This window comes from Pimephales promelas, chromosome 5 (assembly GCF_988280905.1).
Source record: "Pimephales promelas chromosome 5, fPimPro1.hap1.1, whole genome shotgun sequence".
NCBI classification, from domain to species: Eukaryota; Metazoa; Chordata; class Actinopteri; order Cypriniformes; family Leuciscidae; genus Pimephales; species Pimephales promelas.
This window is the reverse complement of record NC_142773.1, coordinates 33,706,259-33,730,833: the sequence shown is the minus strand read 5'-3', so window position 1 is coordinate 33,730,833 and position 24,575 is coordinate 33,706,259. Positions and strand designations below refer to the sequence as shown.

At 36.4% G+C, this 24,575-nt stretch overlaps 1 protein-coding gene across 1 annotated transcript; it reads right to left on the bottom strand.

The window, feature by feature from the left end:
• Positions 1-2,284: 2,284 nt before the first annotated feature.
• plppr5a (phospholipid phosphatase related 5a) lies at positions 2,285-21,039 on the bottom strand. Its single transcript, XM_039675610.2, has 6 exons — positions 20,510-21,039; positions 15,466-15,598; positions 13,411-13,661; positions 11,416-11,592; positions 6,207-6,341; positions 2,285-4,277 (listed from the first exon to the last, which is right to left on the bottom strand). Exons 1-6 carry the CDS (start codon positions 20,711-20,713, stop codon positions 4,248-4,250), a joined length of 930 nt encoding a protein of 309 aa, XP_039531544.2. The 5' UTR covers positions 20,714-21,039; the 3' UTR covers positions 2,285-4,247.
• Between the last annotated feature and the right edge of the window lie 3,536 nt (positions 21,040-24,575).

The following is a 24,575-nucleotide window of genomic DNA, read 5'->3' as shown; positions in this document are numbered from 1 at the left end:
GTGTGTGATGCAAATCACGCACGCCAAATTCATTGGCTCGTTTCAATAGTACTCGAAGATGACTGGCTCCCTGGCATGATCCCGATCAGTCAAGGGTTACATACATAACCGAGACGTTCTTAAGACTCAGCCTCTAACATCTGGACTTAATTATTGATGATAATCAATAATAAAATGCTTGAACGCACCAGTTCTAGCTTGCCCGCAGCAAGTGGTGTTTCTTTCTCTCATTTGTTCATTTTTTTTCCTGACATGCATCAGAACATCAAAATTTTTAATGTTTTCAGCTTCTATCTTGATGCATCTTGGCCTCATCCTGAGTTAATAAATTATCCATCAGAGCATTCAACTTTAAAATATTAAAACAAACCTTTTTTTAACAATTTAGAATATTGACTGTATTAAATCCCGTAAGGCATTTGCCCTCATAAAACGTATGCATATAATTTTAAAAGAAACTAATTTTTAAGATATTGTGATGACGATGAAGACAATGTGTCTCAGTTGACACTTTTGTTTAACCATTTTATTCTAACCTATCCTCTACAGTTGTTACACTGACTCTGATTTAAAAAATAGACAACACAAGAGAACCAGCTCTATTTATACCAAATGCAATTACACTGGTCATTTTCAGGTCCTCAGCCAGATAAAGCATTGTAATGAGTCTTGATTTATGTCAAATCAAGTGCAGCTTCATGCAATGCAGAGTTTGTGTCTCGGCAAAGGAAAGCATCCAATTATTGCGCCCCAATGAAAGCATACATCCACATGGCTGCTGATGCATTGGTGCTGTGAGACCTTCCACAGCTGTCATTGGCAGATGTCTGTTTGTTATTCATCACACTCTGCAGTGTGTTATGATTGTGCCAGGCTTTGTGATTTAACCAGAAAGGACTTGTTTCTGGATCAATATCCTTACCCTAATCCTGACCTTTCACTAAATAACAAGGGAATGATAAACATGCTATTGAAGCCCCGAAGGCCAGACCTATGACTTACAGTGACTTCAATATTGGCAGAATAAACAAAAATAATTGGAAAAAATATTACAATTATATATATATATTAAAAATCACATTCAAGCCCATTTAAACTCAAAATAAAAACTAGGCCTTTACCATTATGATCACATTATGAATATACTGTTATGGCAGCATACATGATTGTCACACTCAATATCAGCTGCTGGTCAAAGCATAAGGATGCTGGAGTTCGGGGGTCCTCCTGGACGTCCTGCTTTCGTCTCCCCCATTAATGAAGCTCATGTGTGGTGGTGGGTGAGTCCCAGTGCATATGCCCACCACCTCCCCTCTGCCCCATTTAAAGTCTCCCATGGACAAAATGTAAATTAAAAATTCATTGGATGTTTCGAATGACATTTCAAGAACTCTGTACCCAGGGGGAATCTTGATTTCATTTCTGAAGATTTCATTCAAGCTTCTCATAAAAATAATTGAATTCAAAGGAAGGGCATGACAAGGGCACAGACAAAAGAACACAGGACAGTCTATGAGATGCTGAGATATATTTGAACCGAAACATTATTTCCCTTTCAATGGAGCTCAAGCTGCGACGAGGTGCTGTGGGTACGCCCCTGCAAGATTGCGTCGTGAAGCACGTGTATAATCAGTCCAATGGAGAGATGAGACCTCCGAGACCATTATTTCAATATCATTACACATCACAGTTTTCATGTTTACACTTCAGGGTCATCTTGATCTATTCTTGTAAGTAGTGAACACTTAACTCAATTATATTTCTAAAGAAAGTAACTATTTTTAATTAGTTATATTTTAATTTAGACCTTAAGGTATAAACAAATTTCAGTAGTCACTTATTTGTCGGTAGTCTTACTCACTAATAATCGTTTGCTAGCAAAAATACAGTAAAAACAAATACATTACAATTTAAAGTAGCTAACTGTTTTCGACCATTACTCCAGTCTGGATTAATTCACCCAAAAATTAGATTAATTACTCACCCTTGGCCTGGTGTCGTTCCAAATCCATAAGACCTTCGTTCATCTTCGGAACACAAATTAGGATATTTCTGATGAAATCCGAGAAGCCCATGAACTGTTAAAAGATTAGTTCAATGATTCTCTGCTGGCATTTTACATGATTTAACATGTTGCAGCAAAAAATGTCAAGTAAATATTTTTGTTGTTTGCATAGTGAGTTAGCCTTTTATATAAAAAATACACTATTGCATTGAACAACAATCACTCATTTAAGCAATTTTAGAGAAAATATCAAGATATAAATTGACTATTACAAATGACAAAAATAAAAATGTTTTTTTTATTTTAGCTATATCATCCAGCTCAGACAAAGTTAACACACACAGTTCTGATTTTTTTTATTACATAACAGAACAGTAAATTATTAATTTATAATGAGAAACTGCATCTTTAAATTACATATTATGGACAAAAAAAAAATCACAGAACGCAAGAGATCATACATAAAAGATATAAAGTGAGTCTGAGAATGAATATTTTATTACTGTGACACCTCGGGCTCAGGGAAGATCTGCTTTCCTTTCCAGCTCAGTCTCAGAGGTCAATGATTGACCATCGACACAAGCTGTTTAAAAACTGTCCAACATATACACAACATGGTTATAAAAACATTTCAAGCTTTTTCACAAAATCAAAATTCCATTCACAACATTGGGGTTATAGGCATCAAATCCTATTGCAAACCAAATATGAAGGAAAGTATACTGTAAACAACTTTTCAAAAGTTTGCTAAAAAATCTCATAGGAAAAAACGAGGATTTACCATATAGCTTGCATGACTGGAACATAATCTAAAAAAAACCCCACACATATCCATATCACATACAGTAACACTACCAACCCAGGGGTGAGGGGGTAAATCAAACAACTGTCATTATACATAACCCTGAATTAAAGTCATTGTGCAGTTAATGCAGTAGCTCTATCTGATTCACCATTTCAATTTATTTAGTACTTTCACAATCTCAACACAGCTTTGTGTGCCTTATAAACTATTCAGTTAGCCAGCCGAAAACTCTCATATTCACAAGCTTTCCATGATGAAAGCATCAACTGCTGACACTAACATTGGACATAAAAGGGTTGGGGATGTTCAGAAGCACTACATGAGTGAGATAAACAGGATACATGATTTACTTCATTAGGAGACATCATATTTAATGTATTAAAGCATTCATTTGGAAATCAAATCTCATCACTGGCCAGTGAGAGATCAAACATATGCTCGGTATAGTAAATCAAATCATTCTGCAGAATAAAAATTTAACCAAAAACGTATTATTTTTAATGCTACGAGGTCTGTGATACAATTAAAACACATACAACTGTGAAATTGCAAATGTGTTCAAATGCAAACATTGCTGTATAAACTGACTGTTTTCACACAATGAAGGTGAATCCCCTCTATCTTTACATCCCCACCTCTCTCTCTCTCTCTCTTTGACATGCTCAGGTATTATTCCAGTGTTTGGCGAGAAAAAAAAGCCTTCTCTATGCAACTAGAGACTGTGTTCTCACAGAGGCAACATCAAGGGCAGACTCACAAATGCACACACTGGCCACATAAAAACACACAAAGCAACGCTTCATAAACAACCCAGCAGCCTCTTTGGACAAAAGCTTGAGCATCTTTTGTGAGCCCTGTATTGCATTGCCAGTCACAATTAAAGCCCTCAGCTCTGCCCAAGGTGCTCTCTGCCATTACCACACCAAAATCAATCATGATTTAGGTTTATCACCTTATGCCCACATCAGATCACCGTGTGAAATCAAAATTAGAGGGTTTATTTTTGGTCCATTGAGACCATGCTAATCCTATACGTTCCTGGAAATACTCATCATGTACTACACTGTGTTTGGATCAGTCAAATGCTCTCTATAATGAGCCTGCCTGCCAGCACAAGTCTGCATGAGCAAATTGTAAATGAAACATCAGAATTTGTTCAACACATGTCATTTGACATCATGTTGCAATTCCACTTTCACTCCATACCCTACACACCTAAAAAATGCTAACAGTGATGTTTGTATAAAAATATGGATGCGACCCTATGATGCCTATTTTCAAAAAAAAAGAGTTACATGAAGGACAACAATTTTTTCACACACTTGAAAATAGATGTCTAAAAGTAGAACATATCGACGTTGCACTCAAAGTAAGAAGTCACACCGGAGAGCAGCAACTTTATCCACAGCATTCGTCTCGCTAGCAGGCTTTTTATTGTCATGTGATCTCAGCGTAGGTGATGGGATTCTGAAAATCAACCAAAAATATACATCTGGGTTAATTACATCACACTCATGTTGTCTAGATCTAATAAATAATGCACAAACATATTCAAGGTGTAACGATAATATAGTTACTACTACTAGTACATATTTGTGATAATAAATATGGTATTTTTAGATGCTTTCAGTATTCAAAAATGTTCAAAACCATTTGAATCCAACAACAGATTTGTCATGTTTCAAATTTAAATGTAAAATATTTTTGGTCATTGAGACATTAGGAGCGTTAACAGCTGCTTTTCACAAAGTTAAAGAACTGGTGCACACTTCAAGGCTGTGGAAATAAGTAATAGCTACCTTAAAGATTAATGATGTATCCTTGAAATAACCAAGTGTGACGTGAGTGCTATAGCCATGCATTGCAGGTGCACATGTCTTGGGCTTATACGTAATCTTGATGAACGGCCTCACCGAGCTCCTGCGCTCGCACTTATATGAATTCGAAATGAATCCTGGGAAGTCATATTGAACTATTAATCAAGGATGGGCGGGACTCCTCTGATTTTGATGAATAATGGAATTCAAAGGCAACAATATCTGCAACTGGACTGTGGGTTCATGACATTATGGGTACCTACTACTACCTGTTGAGTATTGTGTGTCAGCCCTGCTGAACAATGCTGTTGAATATTGAAACAATCAGCAGTGTACATCTGATCTGTGGACATCTGTGATTTAATAATTAGCTCTCTGAGGTGGAAAACATAGGACTTAAAAGCCTAATTCATGCAACCTGGAAAACAACATCAGAAAAATTTACATCTAATTCATTTGGATTATATATTCAGCTGCATGTGCCTATTTTTTCCTGAGACTGGAAGATAACCCCACTGACTAACTCTGATCTCTTGTGACACAGATACAAGAAATGGCCTGCAGCAAAGGAGCCAAATGAACATACTGAAAAGGAATAAAGGGATTTACTAGGGAAGAACATATTTAACATTCAGAACATAATATTCAGTATCCAAAGGCTGCTCGATGTTATGGCTGTCAGCAAAAGTACATTATTATGCTTGAATCAACTGAATTGGACAGAGATTAAGTTCAGTACTCAAACAGAGCTTTCATTTTCTTTTTGATCAAACAGCTGCATTCCTTGTGATTTCATCTGATCTTTGACATTTTTAAGCCCCATTTTTACCAAAAATGTGCGTTTAATACCGTTTAAGGTTTTATATTCTTGTCCCTACAGTTAAAAATTCAATGCTGCAAAAACTGAAAACTGCCACAGGGAAACTCATAAGATGACCCATATAAGGCTGTCATTATTTAGCAAATTTAAAGTGTGGATGAATGATTTGGTTTACACAGACATACACTCACCTAAAGGATTATTAGGAACACCATACTAATACTGTGGTTGACCCCCTTTCACCTTCAGAACTGCCTTAGTTATATGTGGGACTGATTCAACAAGGTGCTGAAAGCATTCTTTAGAAATGTTGGCCCATATTGATAGGATAGCATCTTGCAGTTGACGTAGATTTATGGGATGCACATCCAGGACACGAAGCTCACATTCCACCATATCCCAAAGATGCTCTATTGGGTTAAGATCTGGTGACTGTGGGGGCCATTTTAGTACAGTGAACTCAATGTCATGTTCAAGAAACCAATTTGAAATGATTTGAGCTGTGTGACATGGTGCATTATCCTGCTGGAAGTAGCCTTCAGAGGATGGGTACATGGTGGCCATAAAGGGATGGACATGGTCAGAAACAATGCTCAGGTAGGCCATGGCATTTAAACGATGATATAATCAGGCGTTAATGCTGTTAATAATCTCATTTTGGATAGAAAATGGCCACTTACTATAATAAAGCACTTATATGTAATAATGACTGAATTGGATTAATGATTCTAGTGTACATGAAGGCTTGAGGTTGAATACCTGAGACACTATGTATTTCTCCATGGTGTGCTCCATCCTTGGCTGACTGATCATGGGACCACTGGACACACTCTCCTCCGGCGGTATCTCATCCAGTAAGGGCTTCCCTTTGAAATTTTTCACCACACACACCACCTTACACAAGAGCGCCCGTAGGGAAAGAGAAAGGAAAGAGAGAAAAGAGGGAAGTTTTACACCTCTGAAAGGCTTTTTGTAGCACACACACACATGCATGACTTTTCTCAGAGTGTAAATGATGATTTATGTAAGTCTCGAAAGGGCAAAGATGCTCGCATGACTTGTTGCCAAAAGTAAAAAGGCTCTGTGCTCTTTCGGGGGGTTGGGGAGGGCATGCAAGTCCATGTCCTGGAGGAGATTCATCCATTATCGGACCAAAATGAGTTCTTTCAATGAGACACTACAGGCAATGCTCTGCTAGACTGAAGCATAACACAAGGGAGAGTTTCAGCGGAGGACATCTCATTAGTTCATAAGTTGAACTAAACAGATGAGAGGAATTAATTTTCTGTGCTCTGTCTGAGAGGACAGAGGAGAGTTCTGCGTAGTCACTAGGGCTGGGTAATAAATATCGATTTCGCGATATTAATCGATTCTCATATTTACGAACCGATATAGATTCTTAAATCTCAAGATTCGATTAGTCATCCTGTTTCATTTGAATGAATGGGACATTGTCTCGCAATAATCTTTGTCCTTTGTTACTATTGATATGAAACAAAGTCTCAATTTTCAAATTACGTCCATTTTCTTTAGAAATTCAAAAACATAAATAACGTTTTGGCGCTGTGGCGTGGGATCGCTCTGGCGCAGCTCAAGAGAAGCAGCAGCGCTGATCTCTCTTCCGGCTTAATTATATCAGTTACAGCGCGAAATAAACATGAATGAGCATCTGAAAGTGTGTTAAAGATAGAGTACAACTTATCGAAATCCGTATCATGTCACATTGATTCGCTCAATCAGCGTTTCAACCGTGGAAAGACGTCAGTTAAACAGCTTGTAATCAATGTCATCGTCATATTTACCTCAGAAAACCCACATAAACTCGTTAGTCAGCTAGAAAAAATAACTCCAGAGAGGAGCATTTTGCTAAATATATACACCATATTACATATGCATTATAATCTTAATGTTCTTTAATATTTAATGCATATTTGAATAAATCTGGCAAGTTTTTATGATTTCATACAATCTTCTTATTATAAAAATAAATAAAAGTGTAATTTAAGTGTTTGTATTGCTACAAAACAGTTAATTATTACCTTCATATTAGGCTAATAAAGCCTAGTAGGCTACAACTAGACTCCCATAGTTTACAGCATTAGTTAAGAGATTTCATTTCCTTGTGAAAATTTGCCATTTATTGTAACTGATATCCAAAATAATCAATATTGAATCGAATCGAATTGCAAGCTTGTGAATCGAAATCGAATCGAATTGTGAAATTTGTGTCAATACCCAGCCCTTGTAGTCACTGTCTTTTGGTTGTTGATCATGTATATGTGTTTGTATGCCTCATAATGAAAACTTTTTTTGTAATTTTTGGGATATACTGAACATTGTTTTCCAATTGTACTTATGTAATGTTGCTAAAGTAGCCCTGTCAGCTTGGCTAATATAGCTGTGATTTTATCACAACATAAAATTATAGTATTACAAGTATCAGAATTGGTTGAAAAATATATCAATAATGTTTTTACCATATGTGGTAAACCAAAAGTGATCAATTTAGGATGTAATGCCGCTACTTTTGTTTTGTAAAGAAAATTTTAATACTCAATTACGAAACAACTCCTACAGCAAGTTACATCGATAAGCCAAGACAAGTCTTCACAAGTGAGTCAATTGTTCAGAAACAAAACAAGCAACTGACTGCATCCAAAATCCAAGATTAACGGACGGGTCAAGCTGCGCCCTGTCGGCACAGTGTCCCAAACACTCTACACCCTATGTACTATTAGATGAGGCCACAGAAGAGGATTTGTAAATGGCAGTGAAACGGAAGGTCACTGGAAGGTCACATGATAATGGCAACATGGCGAATGAAGTACATCCAGACTACATTCATACTACTCACATTCATACTATACACAACATACTCAAGAAACTATGCGATTTTGGACACATCCACTGTCTTTAAGAGTGAGCCATTGGGCTCTATCGGACACCTGGTGCAATGCAGCACCAGGCGCGACGCAAATGTTTATTGCTAGTTTCAGCCTGACGCAGTTATCATTTTCACATCCTGCGCCTTGTTTAAAAAGCCAATGCATTTGCGCCCATTTGTACGCCCATTGGCATGCTGGTTTGAAAATTAGGCATGTTCAGGCGCATTGTTGGTTTTTGAGGCAACTGAAATAGACTGCTCCATTGACCAACTGAAACCTGGTCTAAAGTCAATGGCGCAATATTTTTGTTATTTAACACTAGAACGGCCACAACGGTCATTTTGACCCTTTTGAATTTATTTTAGATCTGCAAAAACTTTGTTGAAAAAAAATAAAAACAATCTTGCTAGCACCTGACTTTTCCTAAAAGTGTCTGTATAAGGCAATCAAGGCTCTAGATGGTCATTTTGACCACATTGAATTATTAAACACAATATTCTTTTGTTACATTTTCTGTGGTTGACCTTTGTCTGTTAGAAAATCAGAGGATTCAATTGCAAAATGACAGATATGTGTATTGAGAGCTGGTCAGATGCTGGGAGAGTTAAGGTGTGCAAATTAGAGCCAGACCGATATATCGGCAGGCCGATATTATCACCCTGAGCTGAACACCACTGCAAAACAAACTGCTAGGGGAATCAGAAGGAAACAGACATTAGCAAGAATACTGTAATGCATTTACTTAAGAACAAACTGTTGTTGCCTACTACTGCCTCCTTTTTGATGATGTGACATTTAAGAGATTTGATCTGACCATGAGTTTAATGTGTATATTCACCTTCCTCCATGCACCCCTCCCCCAATCTACCCTAACAGCAGAAATAGGTCAGTGCATATCTCATACAGTATGACTAAAGCACCAAAAAAACTAAAATATTCACGCTTCCACAAACTCACTCACAATGCTGTTATGCCTAATGTGAGGCAAGCACGCATAAGCTCATGTGTGACCTTCCTCTAATGCTCACAATGAGTTTCTCATCTTCACTGTGCACTCTTCAAACAACAGTGTGCCCAGCAATGTACAAACACTTGTGTTTTGTTCAAGAGGAAGTCACACATATGCCCTGTCCTGTGGCCTGACCTAATTATCTAGCCATATGTCACATTTCTTCTTGAGTGTAACATTACTTTAAAAATTACTATTTGTGTTTTATCAATCACAAAATATAAAAACGCAAAAAGAACAACACTGCATAACACTACAGTATACAGTATTTTACATTATTGTGTACAACTGTTCAAAAGTTTGGGGTCTATTTTCAACATTGATAATAATAAGAATGTTTCTTGAGCATCAAATCAGCATGTTAGAATGATTTTCGAAGGGTTATGTCACACTGAAGACTGGAGTAATGATACTGAAAATCATCACAGGAATATATTACTTTTTGAAATATATTCAAATAGAAAGCAGTTACTTTGAATTGACCCCAAACTTTTGACCGGAAGTTAATAAAAAAAAAATATATATATTTATTGTTGGTTTAACTTAAAAAAATTAAGTAACCTGATTGCCTTAAAATTTTTAACCCCTTAACTGTCACCGTCCTGGTACCGGGACGCCTAACTTTACTTCACTATATTTCTATTAAATCCTAATCTAATTATGACAAATTATATATTTTTGGAAAGGTCTAAGACTTCTAATTAAATATTCTACCCCTGTTTTGTGTTAAAAATTATGTAGGAAGAGTAATTAATGAATTTATGACAAGAGTGCACCTAAAAAAATCTGCATCATAACAGGAGGTCTGACCTTTGTCACAAAAAGTTGATGCACCCACTTTTAATCATTGAAACTTCTGTTTTTATGCTAAAAGTTCATAATAAAACATATAATCTAGTATTTTTCAATAAAAAATAAAAAGTATAGTATAACATTATCCTCTAAAAATTATAATATATATGTATATATTATCCTCTAAAATATAATAATATTTTTTATCGCCTTTTTTTATTATATCACATATTTTAGTAGTTATCATAAATTAGGTATCATTTGAAAGCTTATAAACTCAGAATTCATCCTGTGAAAACTATTTTATAATTGAACGTTGCGTTACCATAGAAACGGTACTAATTTTATGAGGCTCCTCCCCTTTTGGGCATCCTTATATTTCATAATTTATGATCAAAACCTTTTCTAATCTTGACAAAACACATATGGTCAGAAAGGTCTGAGTCTCAAGGTTCCAAATTTTGTGACAAAATTGATATTTGGACAGAAATTTATTAATTTGTTAAGGCAGAATGTACACAACTAAATTCAATGGAATTCAATGGCACCCGGTGGCTATTTTTGGTACTACGCCTAAACAAAATCTCATGGGAACTTCAATTTTTATGATATCAACTTCAAATTTGGAACATAACTTGGTTAGATTTATGGCTTTGATTTTATAGTAATTTTAGAGTAAAAATATTTTGCAAAAAAATATATAAAAAAAAAATATAAAAAATAAATAATACAGTATATTTGATTTACTGTGAATTAAAACTTCCATAACTTTTTCATACTTTCATTTTTTGAAGTGTTTTCACTTCAGCAATAATCTGCTGAGTGTTTTCTTTAAAACAAGACCAAACTTGGGTATATATTCCAAGGCATTCTTGAATTACAACCATTTAAGTGTGAAGAGAGCATTTAACCCCCATTCTCAAAAAGGGGGGGTGACAATTAAGGGGTTAAGTTGATTGAACTGGAAAAAGTGAGTTAATACAATGAAGGAGATTCATTTAATCATCAGAAACTCAAAATAATAAGTTATCTGAACTAAATAAATCATTTAAGTTGATTTGACAAAAGAAAAAATGTTGTGATAACAAATCTTGAAAATATTTTTTATAATGTACAACTAAATGGTTATACACTGTAAAAAGGGTATTCAGTTCATTAGAAACACTCAGTACTTGTATTTGTAAATATTCAAGAAGATCAACTATATCAAATACGTTTGCATTTAAAAAAAAGAGTTGAATTTGTATCTTTATTATCAGTGTGTTCTCATATGTGAGCTCACCATAAAGACAGCAATGGCTCCACCGATGATGAAGCCAGCGATGACATCAGACCAGTGGTTGCGGTACTCCACCACTCGATTAATCCCAGTTAGGAAAGCCAGACACATGAGCCCCAGAGAGAGCACCGGCTTGGCCAGCCGTGTCCCTTTGGCCTTCACAGAGATTGTGATGTACATCTGAGGAAGAACAGAGCACTTTGTAATACATCTTCATTCGAACCACTGTGTAAACGCTTTTCATAGTTCATTCATTCCCTGCTCACGTGTGGACATGTTTGTCTGGATACACACAGGTTTCATTTTTACTCTTAAACACCTGTTTAATAAACTGCACTCTAACATGCACCAATTACAACGATCAGTGTGCACGGATGTGTCTGATGCTGCTGACATGCAAGTGCTTTTCAAATCAAATACATTTGCATGGTTCAGCAACAGTTTCAATTATCCAAGACATTGGCATTGACTGGAAGGGTGGCATTTGAAGGCTTGTCTAGTGGTTTTTGTAGAAAACCTGTGGTTTTACCCTAGGGGAATGAGGGAAGGTGGACAACTTTGGGGGAAGGGGGTATGGGGGGATTGATCTTGGTCTTGGTCTTAGCACCTTTCATGAAATAAAAAGTTGAAAATTTTTTTAATCTGGACGCAAACTTTGTTAAGGTGTATTTTACAGCTCATGAATTTGTACTTTTGTGCCACACTGGACAAAGGTAGCAGAAAATAAGTAAATAGACAATTTCGATTTTCAGGTGAAGTACTATTTTAAAATTCCATCACAGGCAAAACGAGGTGATTAAATAATAGAGCAGCCCTTAGTCATAGTAGATCTATTGACTATCCTCCTCTCCACTAACTCTATGACACAATGCCATTTGGATATGGCACATTAATGTTTTTTTTTCTTCTAGGGAAGTTATTTGTTTTATTATTTTAATAGGAACCATTAAATTGATCTCATACCATCTGTCTTGAGGCTTTTAGCATTTAAAAGTGCCCACTCAGAAATGAATGTTTTTTCTTCTTTTTTTTCTGCTTTTCAAATTAATATGTGTATTTGTGCAACAGGTGGGGATTGCTCTTGGGTGGGTGGGTTAACATAAAAAAAAAAAAATGTATTGTAAAAGTGTATCTTATGTTTGATAAGATTGTTCAATAAAAAACAGTTTGAGGAAAAAAAGTGCCCACTCAGAATATAAACCATTTCTGATTTATTTAATGAGTGTCTTTTATCTGTTTTATTTAATGAGTCATACGCAATCAATTTGATTAGTATGATTAAGGTTTGAAGGTTGCATGGTGAAATATGCTGCTATTTATTTATTTATTAAGACAATGCACAGAAATGTGAAGTTTGATGTGTACACTAACTTGTGACACTGCTTAAAGTTTAATGGATATGACTGAGATGAAAGGTGAGTGAGATCTCACAGGTCACTCCAGATGTCAACATGATCAAAAATCAGAAAGCAAGGAAGGAACTTAAAAACCTTTAGAGAACTGATGGAAAATGAAAATCAATTTTATGTGACCAAAGTGAAGGCTGTGTGTTGCTGGGAGAAGCCTTGTAGCTTTTAGACTCCAAGAATAAATGGAACATGTATTTTTATGCTTTTTATTTTAAAAGGAGTACCATTTTTGAAAACATGTTATGAAACCCAATTCATGCCTAGATCAATACCATAGTATGGATACAAAGCTTCTCTCAACAGAAGTTGAAGGAGTGTTAGAACAAAATCCTTTAGTCTATAATGTTAATTCTGACAAAATGTTACTTTTCCTTGAACTACACTTTTCATTTTTGCTGATATAATTTATACATAAACAACTTCTTCAAATGTGAAATAGCATGCATAAAGCTTCCACAAACAGAATGCAACTGTTTCCAAAACTTTCTTAGCCGTAGAAAACCAGATACCTATTTGTTTTTTGCTGTTTAGACTACAGTGTGACCCTTTTCTATATTGTACTGTATGTGTACAAGTAGAGTTTACTCACAGCAACATAAACAGCGGCATAAACACTGATGGCCGCCTCTTTGGATGGAAAGGATTTGCGAGCATGCAAGACATCATCCTCATTGCCTGTGCAGGCTTCCTGTTGGTTGATGAAACGCACCACCTGTTGGCACCCCAGCGCTGTGTAGTTGGGTTTGCACACCGTCAGGAAGTGTGGGGACAGATTTCCCATTACCACCTGCCCAGCATTTACAAAGATGTCAGTGGCAAAGAGGCCAAAAGCATACACACCTGGAGGGACACAAAGACACTGTATTATCCAGAGGCAAATTTCAGTCTTACTTAAGGAATTTACACTATCGTTCGGAAGTTTGAGGTTGATAAGATTTTTTCAATGTTTTTGAGAGACGTCTTTTATGCTCAGCAGGCTACATTCATTTGATCAAATATAAAGTAAACTGTAATACTGAGAAATATTATTATTGTTTGAAATAACTGTTTTGTATTTTAATATACTTCTGTAATGGCAAAGCTAAAATTTTCAGCATCTTTACTCTTCATTGTCAATTCTTGAAAAACTCAAAGAGTATGTTGGTTTATTTGTATAGTTTAATTACAGTTATTACGTTCCTGTGTATATTGCGTGGATGAGGGTTGATGTTTGGGCAGACATTGTGTTTTGCGGTAGGTGGTATCCAATACGGAACCATTGCCACTGAACCTACTTTAACGAAGACAGTGGGGAGGTAGTCCAAAACGGTGGTTCGTAGGACAAAACCCCATTCTAATAAGCTGCCAATGGACGCATAATGCCCCGAAAGGATCATAGGGTGAATTGGGATGCCCACTCTCCCATACACTTGTTGGAGAGTGGGCCTTTTACTAATACCCCCGAATTCACGGATCGCTACTCAATTGGTAGGGGTTATTCAGACACTATTCTAGTTGGCGCCATAGAGCAACTGACCAATTTCAAGCTGGCCTATCTCTTGAACCAATCCGAATTGGGGCCCCATACTCTGGGCACATGGGTGATTCCCATACACCCCGAGTATGGAGTCCCAACTCGGCTTACTTTTTCAGTTACACCTGGTCAAATATCAAAATTCAAGCTGTTATATCTCTGGAACAGTCGAGTTGGGGCCCCATACTCTGGGCACAGGGGGGTCTCCTAGTGGTCCCCACACACCCTGAGTATGGAGTCCCAACTCAGCTTACTTTTTCAGTTACACCTGGTCAAATTTCAAAATTCAAGCTGTTATATCTCTGAAACAGAGTCGAGTTGGGGCCCCAAACTCTGGGCACAGGAGGGTCTCCTAGTGGTCCTCACAGATCCCGAGTATGGAGTCCCAACACGGCTTTCTTTTTCAGTTACACCTGGTCAAATATCAAAATTCAAGCTGTTATATCTCTGGAACAGAGTCGAGTTGGGGCCCATACTCTGGGCACAGGGGGGTCTCCTAGTGGTCTCCACACACCCCAAGTATGGAGTCCCAACTCAGCTTACTTTTTCAGTTACACCTCCGCAGACTGAAGAGAGCGCACGCAACGCGAGCTGAGCAACTGCGACGAACTCAAAACTCAAAGATCTATAAATAACTAAAAAATTATCTTTTTTACAAGATCAAGGTTTTTGAGCTGAAATGCCACTGTTTAGTACATTTCTTTACAATATTCAGGGGGGACCAAACATTTAAGTGGGGACGTAAATGTAAAATCATTTTGCTTCATTTTGTAAGATTATATAATGGAGTCACTAAATTAAATATATGGGGGAGAGTTTTCTTCCCTTTTAGTGTTTGCTGGAGTTATGGGAGCTAATATGTAGTCTGGTGTGATTTCAGGCCAAGTAACATCCCATAGTTTTCCCCTTCACTCCTCTCTGCACAAGAAATATTATAAATAATTTAAGAGAATGCTTTGACATGAACCAGGAGCGTCTACCCCACACAAAAAAAAACTTGCAAGTACAGTTTGTGTGCCTGACATCTCGATTTGCCTTTTCTTTTGCTGCAGGCGCGAATGCACAAAGATAAGAAAAAGTCTAAATCTACATTTGTCCTAATTAGTGACGCTCCAGCCTGTGAAGACATACCAAGAAAGCGAAATGTCCTTCGGACCAGAGGGTTGAGGTAACAACAGTCGCCCATCACAATGATCTTCTCTCGGTTGTCTAGATCCTCAGAGACATACTGCAGCAAGAAGAGCACGGACTCTGTCACTGTAATCTGCAGACAAAACCAAACAAGGCACTTTTAATGGCACATTTTGTTTGTAGAAACTCCCTCTCTCTTCTCTTTTTTCCTTGATCTTTACTTAGATCTTAGATGTAAATTAAGCAAAAATCTAATTCTCAGCTAGAAGGCAAAATCAAGAAAACAGGCTGTATTTGGGCTATTTGTAACACTTAGAGAAGAATAAAGACCAATTCATGAACACAATGGAAATGATTAGAGGTCTGATTTTCTGCTGGCCAGGTGCCTGTTCCCAGCAAGGTCTTGAACCTGATTTTGCCAAACTGGCAGGGAGCACCCGGGGCAAAGGAACTATAAAAAAACACACTCGCAATTAGTGTTGGATAGGTTTGAAAGAATAAGAATGGGGGTTTTGTGACAACTTGCGTTGATTTATGAAAAGGTTACAATGCCTGTCATATAAAGAATTAAAGGGATAGCTCACCCCAGAATAAAAATTCTGTCAATAATTACTCACCCTCATGTTGTTCCAACCCGGTAAGACTTTCGTTCATCTTTGCAACACAAATTAAGATATTTTTAATTAAATCTGAGAGCTGGTTCACTCCTCCATAGGTTTCTAAAGGCTTGTTCACACCGGGACGAATTTCGTGTGTGATATTCGCCGACGTTTAGCGCTTTGTGACTAAACAAAGGACACCAATGTAAGTGTGCACACAGACGCGAAAAACGGCACGCATAAAAACATAATTTTTTTAAAAACGTCTCTGGTTCTTTTTTTTTTGGTTTGACGTTTCTCGTCAAAAACTATTCGACCAATGAGCATTTGCTCATGTGTCTGGAGCTTCTGAAGTTGCAGTAAAACAACTAGGACACAAAATGGTCCCGCCAAGCACACATACATAACGGCGAAGAAGATATATACCAAGTAGCGTCTACACTGCCGGGAAGAAATAAGACGAGGAAGATGCAAGGCAAGATGAATGTAGAGCTGCTGGTCTCGACTCTCGTTGGTGTCGGAACATAAAGAACTATATGACAAAGGCGACAGCGACAACAAAATAGGACTATTTCTGTTATACATTAAGCACCATCTAATGTCAGGGAATGAATTTGCATGTTCACACGGCTCATCGTCAGCGAAACTTGAAACTTGCCGGCCCAGAAAAGTTATTTTAAGACATTGTTAAAATAGTCCAAGTGACTACAGTGGCTCAATCTTAAATAATTCAAAAATAAAGACTTTATTCAACTATTAATTTCCTTCTCTGTGTGCCTCGAGATAGTTCACGTAGTTGAAAAGCTGTGTGTAAAGTAAACCTCACTCCCATGGTCTAAAGACGAACGCTAGTGATTAACGCTAGAGGCTGCAGTCTTTAGCGTCCTTATTAGTGCACCCACCTTCCATGCCGGAGACCCAATTTCGAATCTGAGTAAGACCAGTTCCATAAACAAGGAAGTTTTTCATTAACCCATGTTTGTCGAGCCCTTTTCCAGCGACTTATCAAAAAAACAACAGAATGGTTTTTTTTGTTGTTGTTGTAACTCAAATACATGATTTTGTTGTTTAATGTGTACACTTCATGTTTTCTTGCGACCTATAGCAGCCTCATAAAATGCTAGACAGGTTTATGAGTTTAGCTTATCAGAGCCTGGTACCTTTATTCCAATACCTATACCAACGTGAAAAATCACAGGAAGCGACAGTTGAACTTGTGAACTCTTGCGTTAAACTCAACAGTGCAGCAAACTCCAGGTTACAACAGCAGTATCTCAATATCAACACGGCCGATCAAGCTTTTGAAGTGGGCACTTTATGCCAAGAGTCTGAGGATATATCACTTTGACAACACTTGTTAGTACAGCAGTATGAAACTCTTATATTTATTGATTACATCTGAGGTATGTACAATAAGCTTAGTATTCATTTGAATTTATTATTTATTGTATTTATTATTCAAATTTAGAAGCATCAGATAAATTATGTGTGGTGATTGATTCTTTCAGAATGACATTGTTTCTGCAGAATGATATTACTGAATGACAAATGTGTATTACTTTACTTTTATGACATATTCCTTTAGATCTTCAACAGAAAATAATCCATAAAATGGCAAATTCTGAGATTTAATTTTCATAATAATTAATTATAATAATAATTCTACAAAAGGAATTCATATTTCTTAACAAAATTCAATTCGGGACTGTGAATATGGAACATGGATGACTCACTTTTCATTCTGAATAGACATCAACTCATCCTGGCCCATATATGTCACACAGCAAAAGCCTGATGAGTGAGACAGTACCCCTTACTGTCATATGGACCATCGAAAAATTATTTTATTTATTTTCATATTTAATATGAAAAGAATGTGAGATACAGCCCAAATTCTATGAATCTGCCTTCTGCCTCCAGCAACACATGGCCTAGGGTCAAGAAGACAATCTCCTCTTTTATCATACAAGAGATGTTTGGTTGTTTGGTTTCAGAGCACTTATACATAAAGGCCCCATCAATTTTCAGTGTGCTTTTATCTATGTGCCTTGACGGTTTTAAATGGCAAAAACCTGCCAGACAGAAGGTTTTAACAGTTATTATAAGGGTTGAATGCTTTTACTTTTGTACAGTTTTGATGCTTGAGACACCACCGGTCGGTATATATACACACACGCTGTATCACAAGTGCCATAGCAAGCAACTGTATGTTTGTTAAGTGCTTTAAAAAGTTAGGCCAAATTAAAAATCATGTCATGAATCAATCATCATGTCATTCCCAATTCATATGTTTCCTTTTATTAAACACAAAAGACATTTTTAAGGATATATACTTGTGATTTTTTCCCATGAAATTACATTAACTTTGAGCTTTCAAGCTTCAGAAGGACACAAACGCACCATGCGTAAATGTATCATAAAAATAAGCTATACAGATATAGCTTTGTTTATCAACAGCTTTATGTTGATAAACAAAAAAAACTAGAAAATTCCATATCAACACATAAGATAAAGATAATCATAATTATGAACTCAAAATTATGAGGCAAGTTTTGACATTTTGAGAAAGTAGTATATTTATTATAACAAAAAAGTTGAGTCAAAAGTCAGTTATGACAAAAACAAAATCATGGATAAAAGGCATAAAAGCAATAAAAGCATAAATTCAAATTTGTATATGAAAATCACAACTTATAATTATGACTTATGTGAAATATGTCATAATTTAAACTGTTTATCTTGTTTATTGTTATTTTTCATTTTCCTTTTGAGTCATTCACTTTTTTATGATACATTTATAGTGATTTTGTGTTAGAAACTTAAAAGCTCCAATCAGCATTTATTATAATTTCATGGCTAAATAACTTACAGTTTCTTCAACAGAAACTGTCATTTGTGTTACACAGAAGAAAGAAAGTCACACTTTGAAACAACATGAGGATAAGTACTTCTGCATAAAAGTCTGAGACACTGTAAACTTATCAGTTGTCTTGTCAGATATGGCCACCAGTTAAGCATGCTAGCAATATTTGGGACTTCAATGTATAAGCCTTGCACTTTTAGAACCCACCGGGCTGATAGCTGACCTTTACTATCCACTGCAGAACACGCTTGTTGAGACCAGATCGAAGTTTTCACTCCACAACTTGACTCAAAAGTGATGCTTTCAGCAAATGGGTTATAATAATAGTCATTTGGGGCTGAATTTGTGTAGCCTTAATATAAGGCCATGCAGAGTGTTTTCAGATCGATTGGACTACAAATCATTTGGAATTCTTATGAGAGATGAGAGCAGGGAGGCTCAGTAGTGATCCTGGTGCTCTTTAATTGATCCTCGGAGCTGCCAATATCTTGCTCATCATAAATTCTCTTTTAATATAGTGTAGGCAGCTAGAGTCTAGAGCCAAAAAAAATAACTCTCAAAGACAGATTCCAACATTCAGTGTGGCCAATAGCAAATATTAAGCAATGGCAACAGTGCAGATGCAAGCTTTTCAACTTACTAATCTCATTCAACTTACATTTCTCATTCTTAAAAAAAAAAAACTTCTCTGAACTACGCTATGTTCATTTAAATGACCATTTACTAAGTGTCAACTTTTTTTAACTGTAATGTTGTGAAATGTTTTACAGCTTAAAATAAGTTTTCTTTTTAAATACATTTTAAAAAATGTCATTTATTCTGTAATTTATTCTCATTTATTCATTGACTCCTGATGGCAATGTAGATTTTTTTTTGCAGCCATAAGTCCAGTCTTCAGTGTCACATGATCCTTCAGAAATCCTTCAAATATGCTGATTTGATGCATAAGAAAAAATGTCTTATTATCGTATTGAAAACGGTTGTAGCCTGCAGCTTAATATTTTTGTGGAAATATATCTGATATTTTATTTTATTTTCAGGGTTCTTTGATTAATATAACCATATTTATTTGAAATATATATTGTAACATTATAGCAACACGTCTTAGTTGACATTATTACATTATTAACTTAATGCATCCTTGATGATGAAAGGATTAATTTATTTTCTTTTACTGAACCCAAATTGTATAGGCTACACTGACCCACCATAAAATGTGCAAAAATACACTGTTAAGACTGTAATCAGAAACCATAATATGCAATCTAATATGCACAATTAAATATGTATAATATGTTTTAAGCATTTCATTATGAACTTACACTGATCATTTCATAAATATTTGTTTACTTAATATGCCACATTCTTCTAAGGGTATAATTATTTATTTACATTATGTTATCTTTGCAGGCAGGCTGGTTCAATATATGAGACCCAATCCAACAGGACATTTCAACTATTTAGGCTATACAATTCACAAACTGATTGACATTAAGCTATTGTATATACATACAAACCATGCCAAAAACTATTTAGGCCTACTGCTCTTTCTAAACTAATATATCCTTCAACATACACTCACCACGAGTGCAGGGACACCTGCGACCACTGCGTACAGGACAGCTGGTGGGATCGCGCCGGACTCCTCCGGTCCGAGATAGGGCTTCGTATAGGCTTTATCATGACAGAAAAATCCCTGGATGTGCACGCTGAAAGTATCGGTGTACTCAAAGTAGTATGCCAGCATGACAGTACCAGCCATGATTACCAACTGAAAGTAAAGCATTGTCGATAAGGGTCAAACAGATCCTAGGAAATAAGTGAAGCTTCTTCGACTTCGTCTCCTAGTCCTACGATAGCACTGGCATGATTTCCTCTAATTCCATCATCATTCTTCCAAATAAATCCGAAATATCCAGAAATAATAGCGCATTGTGTCTGTGACAGAGCGCTTTAAAAGTGCGTTGCGTTGCAGTCTATGAAAATGAATTGGGTTAGAGCTCGCGCAGGCTGGACAGCAGCACGCGCTGTGGGCGTTCCTCTGTGATGGGATGCCTGCACACAAAAAATGCACTTGAACTGTCTTAAGGTATTATTGATTATCGAATCTTTCGTGCTGTTTCGTACATTATTTGACTCCTCCACATATTTCATTCCTGGAGTCTCACTTTTCTGCGCATAAGGACTTGTGAAGCAAGTTGCTCTTCATTAACAACATGGTCAAATACGAAGAGTTGTCTCTAAACAGAAATAATGGCTGAAAATATATGATTTTTTTTAACAAATTAAATGTCTTTCTTCAGGATATTTAATTTGCATACTGTTGATGTGCGAAAGGCTTCGATGAAGACTTGAGGAACTGTGAGCTGCTGCCCTCTTGTGAATGTCTGTAGAATTTGAAAAAGATTCAGCAGTTTCGCATTTTAAAAGCAGATAACATTTAAAAAATAATAATAATAAAAAAACATTGATTCTATATGTTAAAGGGTAAATGAGCATGGTTACGCTGTACGTTTTTGATTTCGCAGCTGGCTCTTATTCCTTAAAATAATGCCAGAGCTTTTTGTGGGTTCTGGATGCTTAGAGTTTGTTTAGCCTATGCAGAAGCTTCATTGCGAATTTGTTTGTTTTTCCTTTTGTCTTGTTTGTTTCATACTAATCATTCAAATTTAGTCGAGTCAGTTAACATTTATTTCCATGGATATGCAACGTTTCCAGTGACATATGTTAAGATGAATGTATAGAAACATAACAGCCTTAAAACTGGGCTTGGGGTATAGGGTAGACAACAAGTAAATTTAGCCTATAATGTAGAGTTTGTGAATAGCTTAACATGCAGACTATTAATTAGCACCATGACCAATAAAGTTGGATGTGGGCTACATTTTTAAGGTGCAGTGTGGGATTTTAGCGACATCTAGCGGTTCGGTCGCGAGTCTGCACTAAGGGCTCAGCCCACTGCTCACCCCTCCCAATCGAAGAAGTTACGGTTGTTAAAACGGGGCGGGCCTGAGACAGCATGAGTGTGTAACATTGTAATTGTTTCTGTACCACAATCCATTATAAACCACATCATGGATAAAGTTTACAAAGTTATAGTCAGGTGAGGATCAAGGGTTTTAATATAGAATTTAACATAATAATAGTAAACAGCTGATTGTCTCACAAACGTAACCAGCAGCAAATTTCTCCCCATGTAGCAAACCCATAATACAGCGAGGGAGAAGAATAACATGAAACTATGCAGTTCTATATTTTTTCTAAAAGGCTACTAAAAGTTTAGCTGGGTATTACTGTGGACAGTAGCTACTGAACTGGTTAAAGCGTAAAGCCTTGTTTACACTCGACGAATCCGCATGAGTCCAAATGTGCGCGTGGCAAAAACGGCATGATTATAACAGCGCGCGCACCTCCGCATCCCATAGACACCCATTTACTACACACAATAGGCTTTTTCTTTGATTTTGAAAACTCTTCTCGATCGACGGGTTTGTGATTCCTGTCCTGTAACATACTGTTTTAGGTCAATGACATGAGTAGGCTACTAATCAGCTGTCTGACGAACGTAACCAGCACATTAATCCCCACATAATAAACCAGCGAGGGAGAACTAAGTTACACGAAACAATCCCAACTACATATTTTACACCACTCACAAGGGAAAAGTCACTACTCACGAAGTTTATGGCTAGCTTCCAGCTTTCTGCTGCATCTCTTTCAAGGTAGTGATGAAACGCGTTCGGCTACGGCAGAAATATGACGTCACAATATGGCGACCTTCATAGAATGGGATTCCCGTGGTTATGGCTACAGTATCCAGCTGCAGACCCGCAGCACCACCAGTTTCAGAACCCCAGTTTCAGAACCCCAGCGCCAGAACCGGAAGTGAGGGGCGGCGTTAGATTCTAACCAACACCAGCGCCAGGAACGTAATTGAGGGGCGGAGCTTAGATTTGAAACCTAATAACGCCACCTAACGTAATTTGGAGGGTATTTTACACATGAAACAGCTTTTATTGAACAAGAAACGTCCTACTCTCTACGTATGTTATAATGCTATACATTACTGTACAATAAGCATTTTAAAACATTGATTTTGTGTAAAATATTTGTATACAGTTTCAGTTATTCGTTTCATTGTATTACGAGTTACTTCCTGATCATGATGGTGAAAAAAATAATACTTGAAACTTATGGGCATTTTAATGTAGCCTGGTTCAACCAGACTCTATTTTAATGTATAACAGTTTAATAATTTTAGCTAAGCAGTTTATACATACGTGTAGATTTAGGAAGATAAGACCTTTGTTTTTTGGTTTTTATGAAGGAGTTAACTTTGTATAATAAAGCTTTAAAAGATATAAAACAAGACAATCATTGGAGGTTTTGAAAATTATACACAATCTGATAACTCATTAGACCTCTGTGATATTTTATGTTCTATTTATTTATTTATTTATTGTGTTTACAAAAATCTTAAATTGTTTTGATATTGAAGATGTATTTGTAAGATGATTTTGATTGTTTAATAAAAAATAAATAAAGCATGGGTATTTTTTATAAAATATACTTTATTTCACAAGAACATGTGCAGCATGCATTTTTCGTGTAAAATAATGTCAAAATCTAAAAAAAGAGAAAATTCGGCATTATTTTGTTAAAAAGCTATACAAAAGGACCAATTCAACCCAAGCTAGGCCTGTTTTATCACAACAATTTTGTTTAAATTTAACTTACAATGTATCAAATGAGGAACTCAAGGCCCGGTTTGTCCTTATGCTTGCTAAAATAATTATAATGCAATAATAATAATTCCGCCCCTCCTTCACTTCCGGTTCTGGCGCTGGGGTTCTGAAACTGGGGTTCTGAAACTGGTGGTGCTGCGGGTCTGCAGCTGGATATATCTCGGTTATGGAGATATAAATGTCTCATTCTAAGGTAATAAAACATTACGGTTTATTAAGTAAGTTCTTTATACACCACTGAAAACATAGTTATGGATGTCATATTGCATTTATGTTAGTAGATACTCATCTTTTTTACACATTGCACCATTTAAATGCTTGCAATCGCCACTCATCCATCTTGTCATCATGGAATATCCACTAGATGGCGTGTTTGACCACTGAAACAAAAATTCAAAGAAAAGTAGATTCTTGTTGGAGTTGTGCTGTTTCTCATTTCTCTCGAATGAGTTTAGGAGAACATTTAAGAAAACCCTGGGTTATATACTGAATAAAAAAATGTTAATTTGTTGGCTAGTTATGTAGAACTCCAAACAGATTCTCAAATAATGTAGCCTCTTATTTTCATTTTATGCATATTGACAGGACATGTTTGTATGAGGTCTGAGATGTTTATTGTGTGTGTAATAAAGTCTTTGGCGCACTGCAATATTCGTTAAGGGATTGTTTCATGCTGAATGCAATATTTACAGCTACTTAAGAATCCAAAAGCCTACCAAAAACTGCATTTGTAATAGGCTATAGAACAGCGGTTGACATGTGGTATTATACCTCATGGTTCCAGTGTATTTATGGCTGGGAAAATCATTACAGAGTTGCATAGCCTATATAATCAGCTTACATCCTCTCTAAGACGTATTTGTGCCATTTGACGATCATGATGATAGTGTGAACGCCCCCATC

What these genes read in the sequence shown, in the direction of transcription:
- plppr5a (XM_039675610.2), bottom strand. Translation starts at nt 20,713, where the DNA reads ATGCTTTACTTTCAGTTGGTAATCATGGCTGGTACTGTCATGCTGGCA. An exon ending in ATGCCGCTGTTTATGTTGCT is followed by an intron (nt 11,593 to 13,410) that starts GTGAGTAAACTC and finishes GTTCTTCCTCAG; the next exon opens with ATGTACATCACAATCTCTGT. An exon ending in AGAAATACATAGTGTCTCAG is followed by an intron (nt 4,278 to 6,206) that starts GTATTCAACCTC and finishes GTTGATTTTCAG; the next exon opens with AATCCCATCACCTACGCTGA.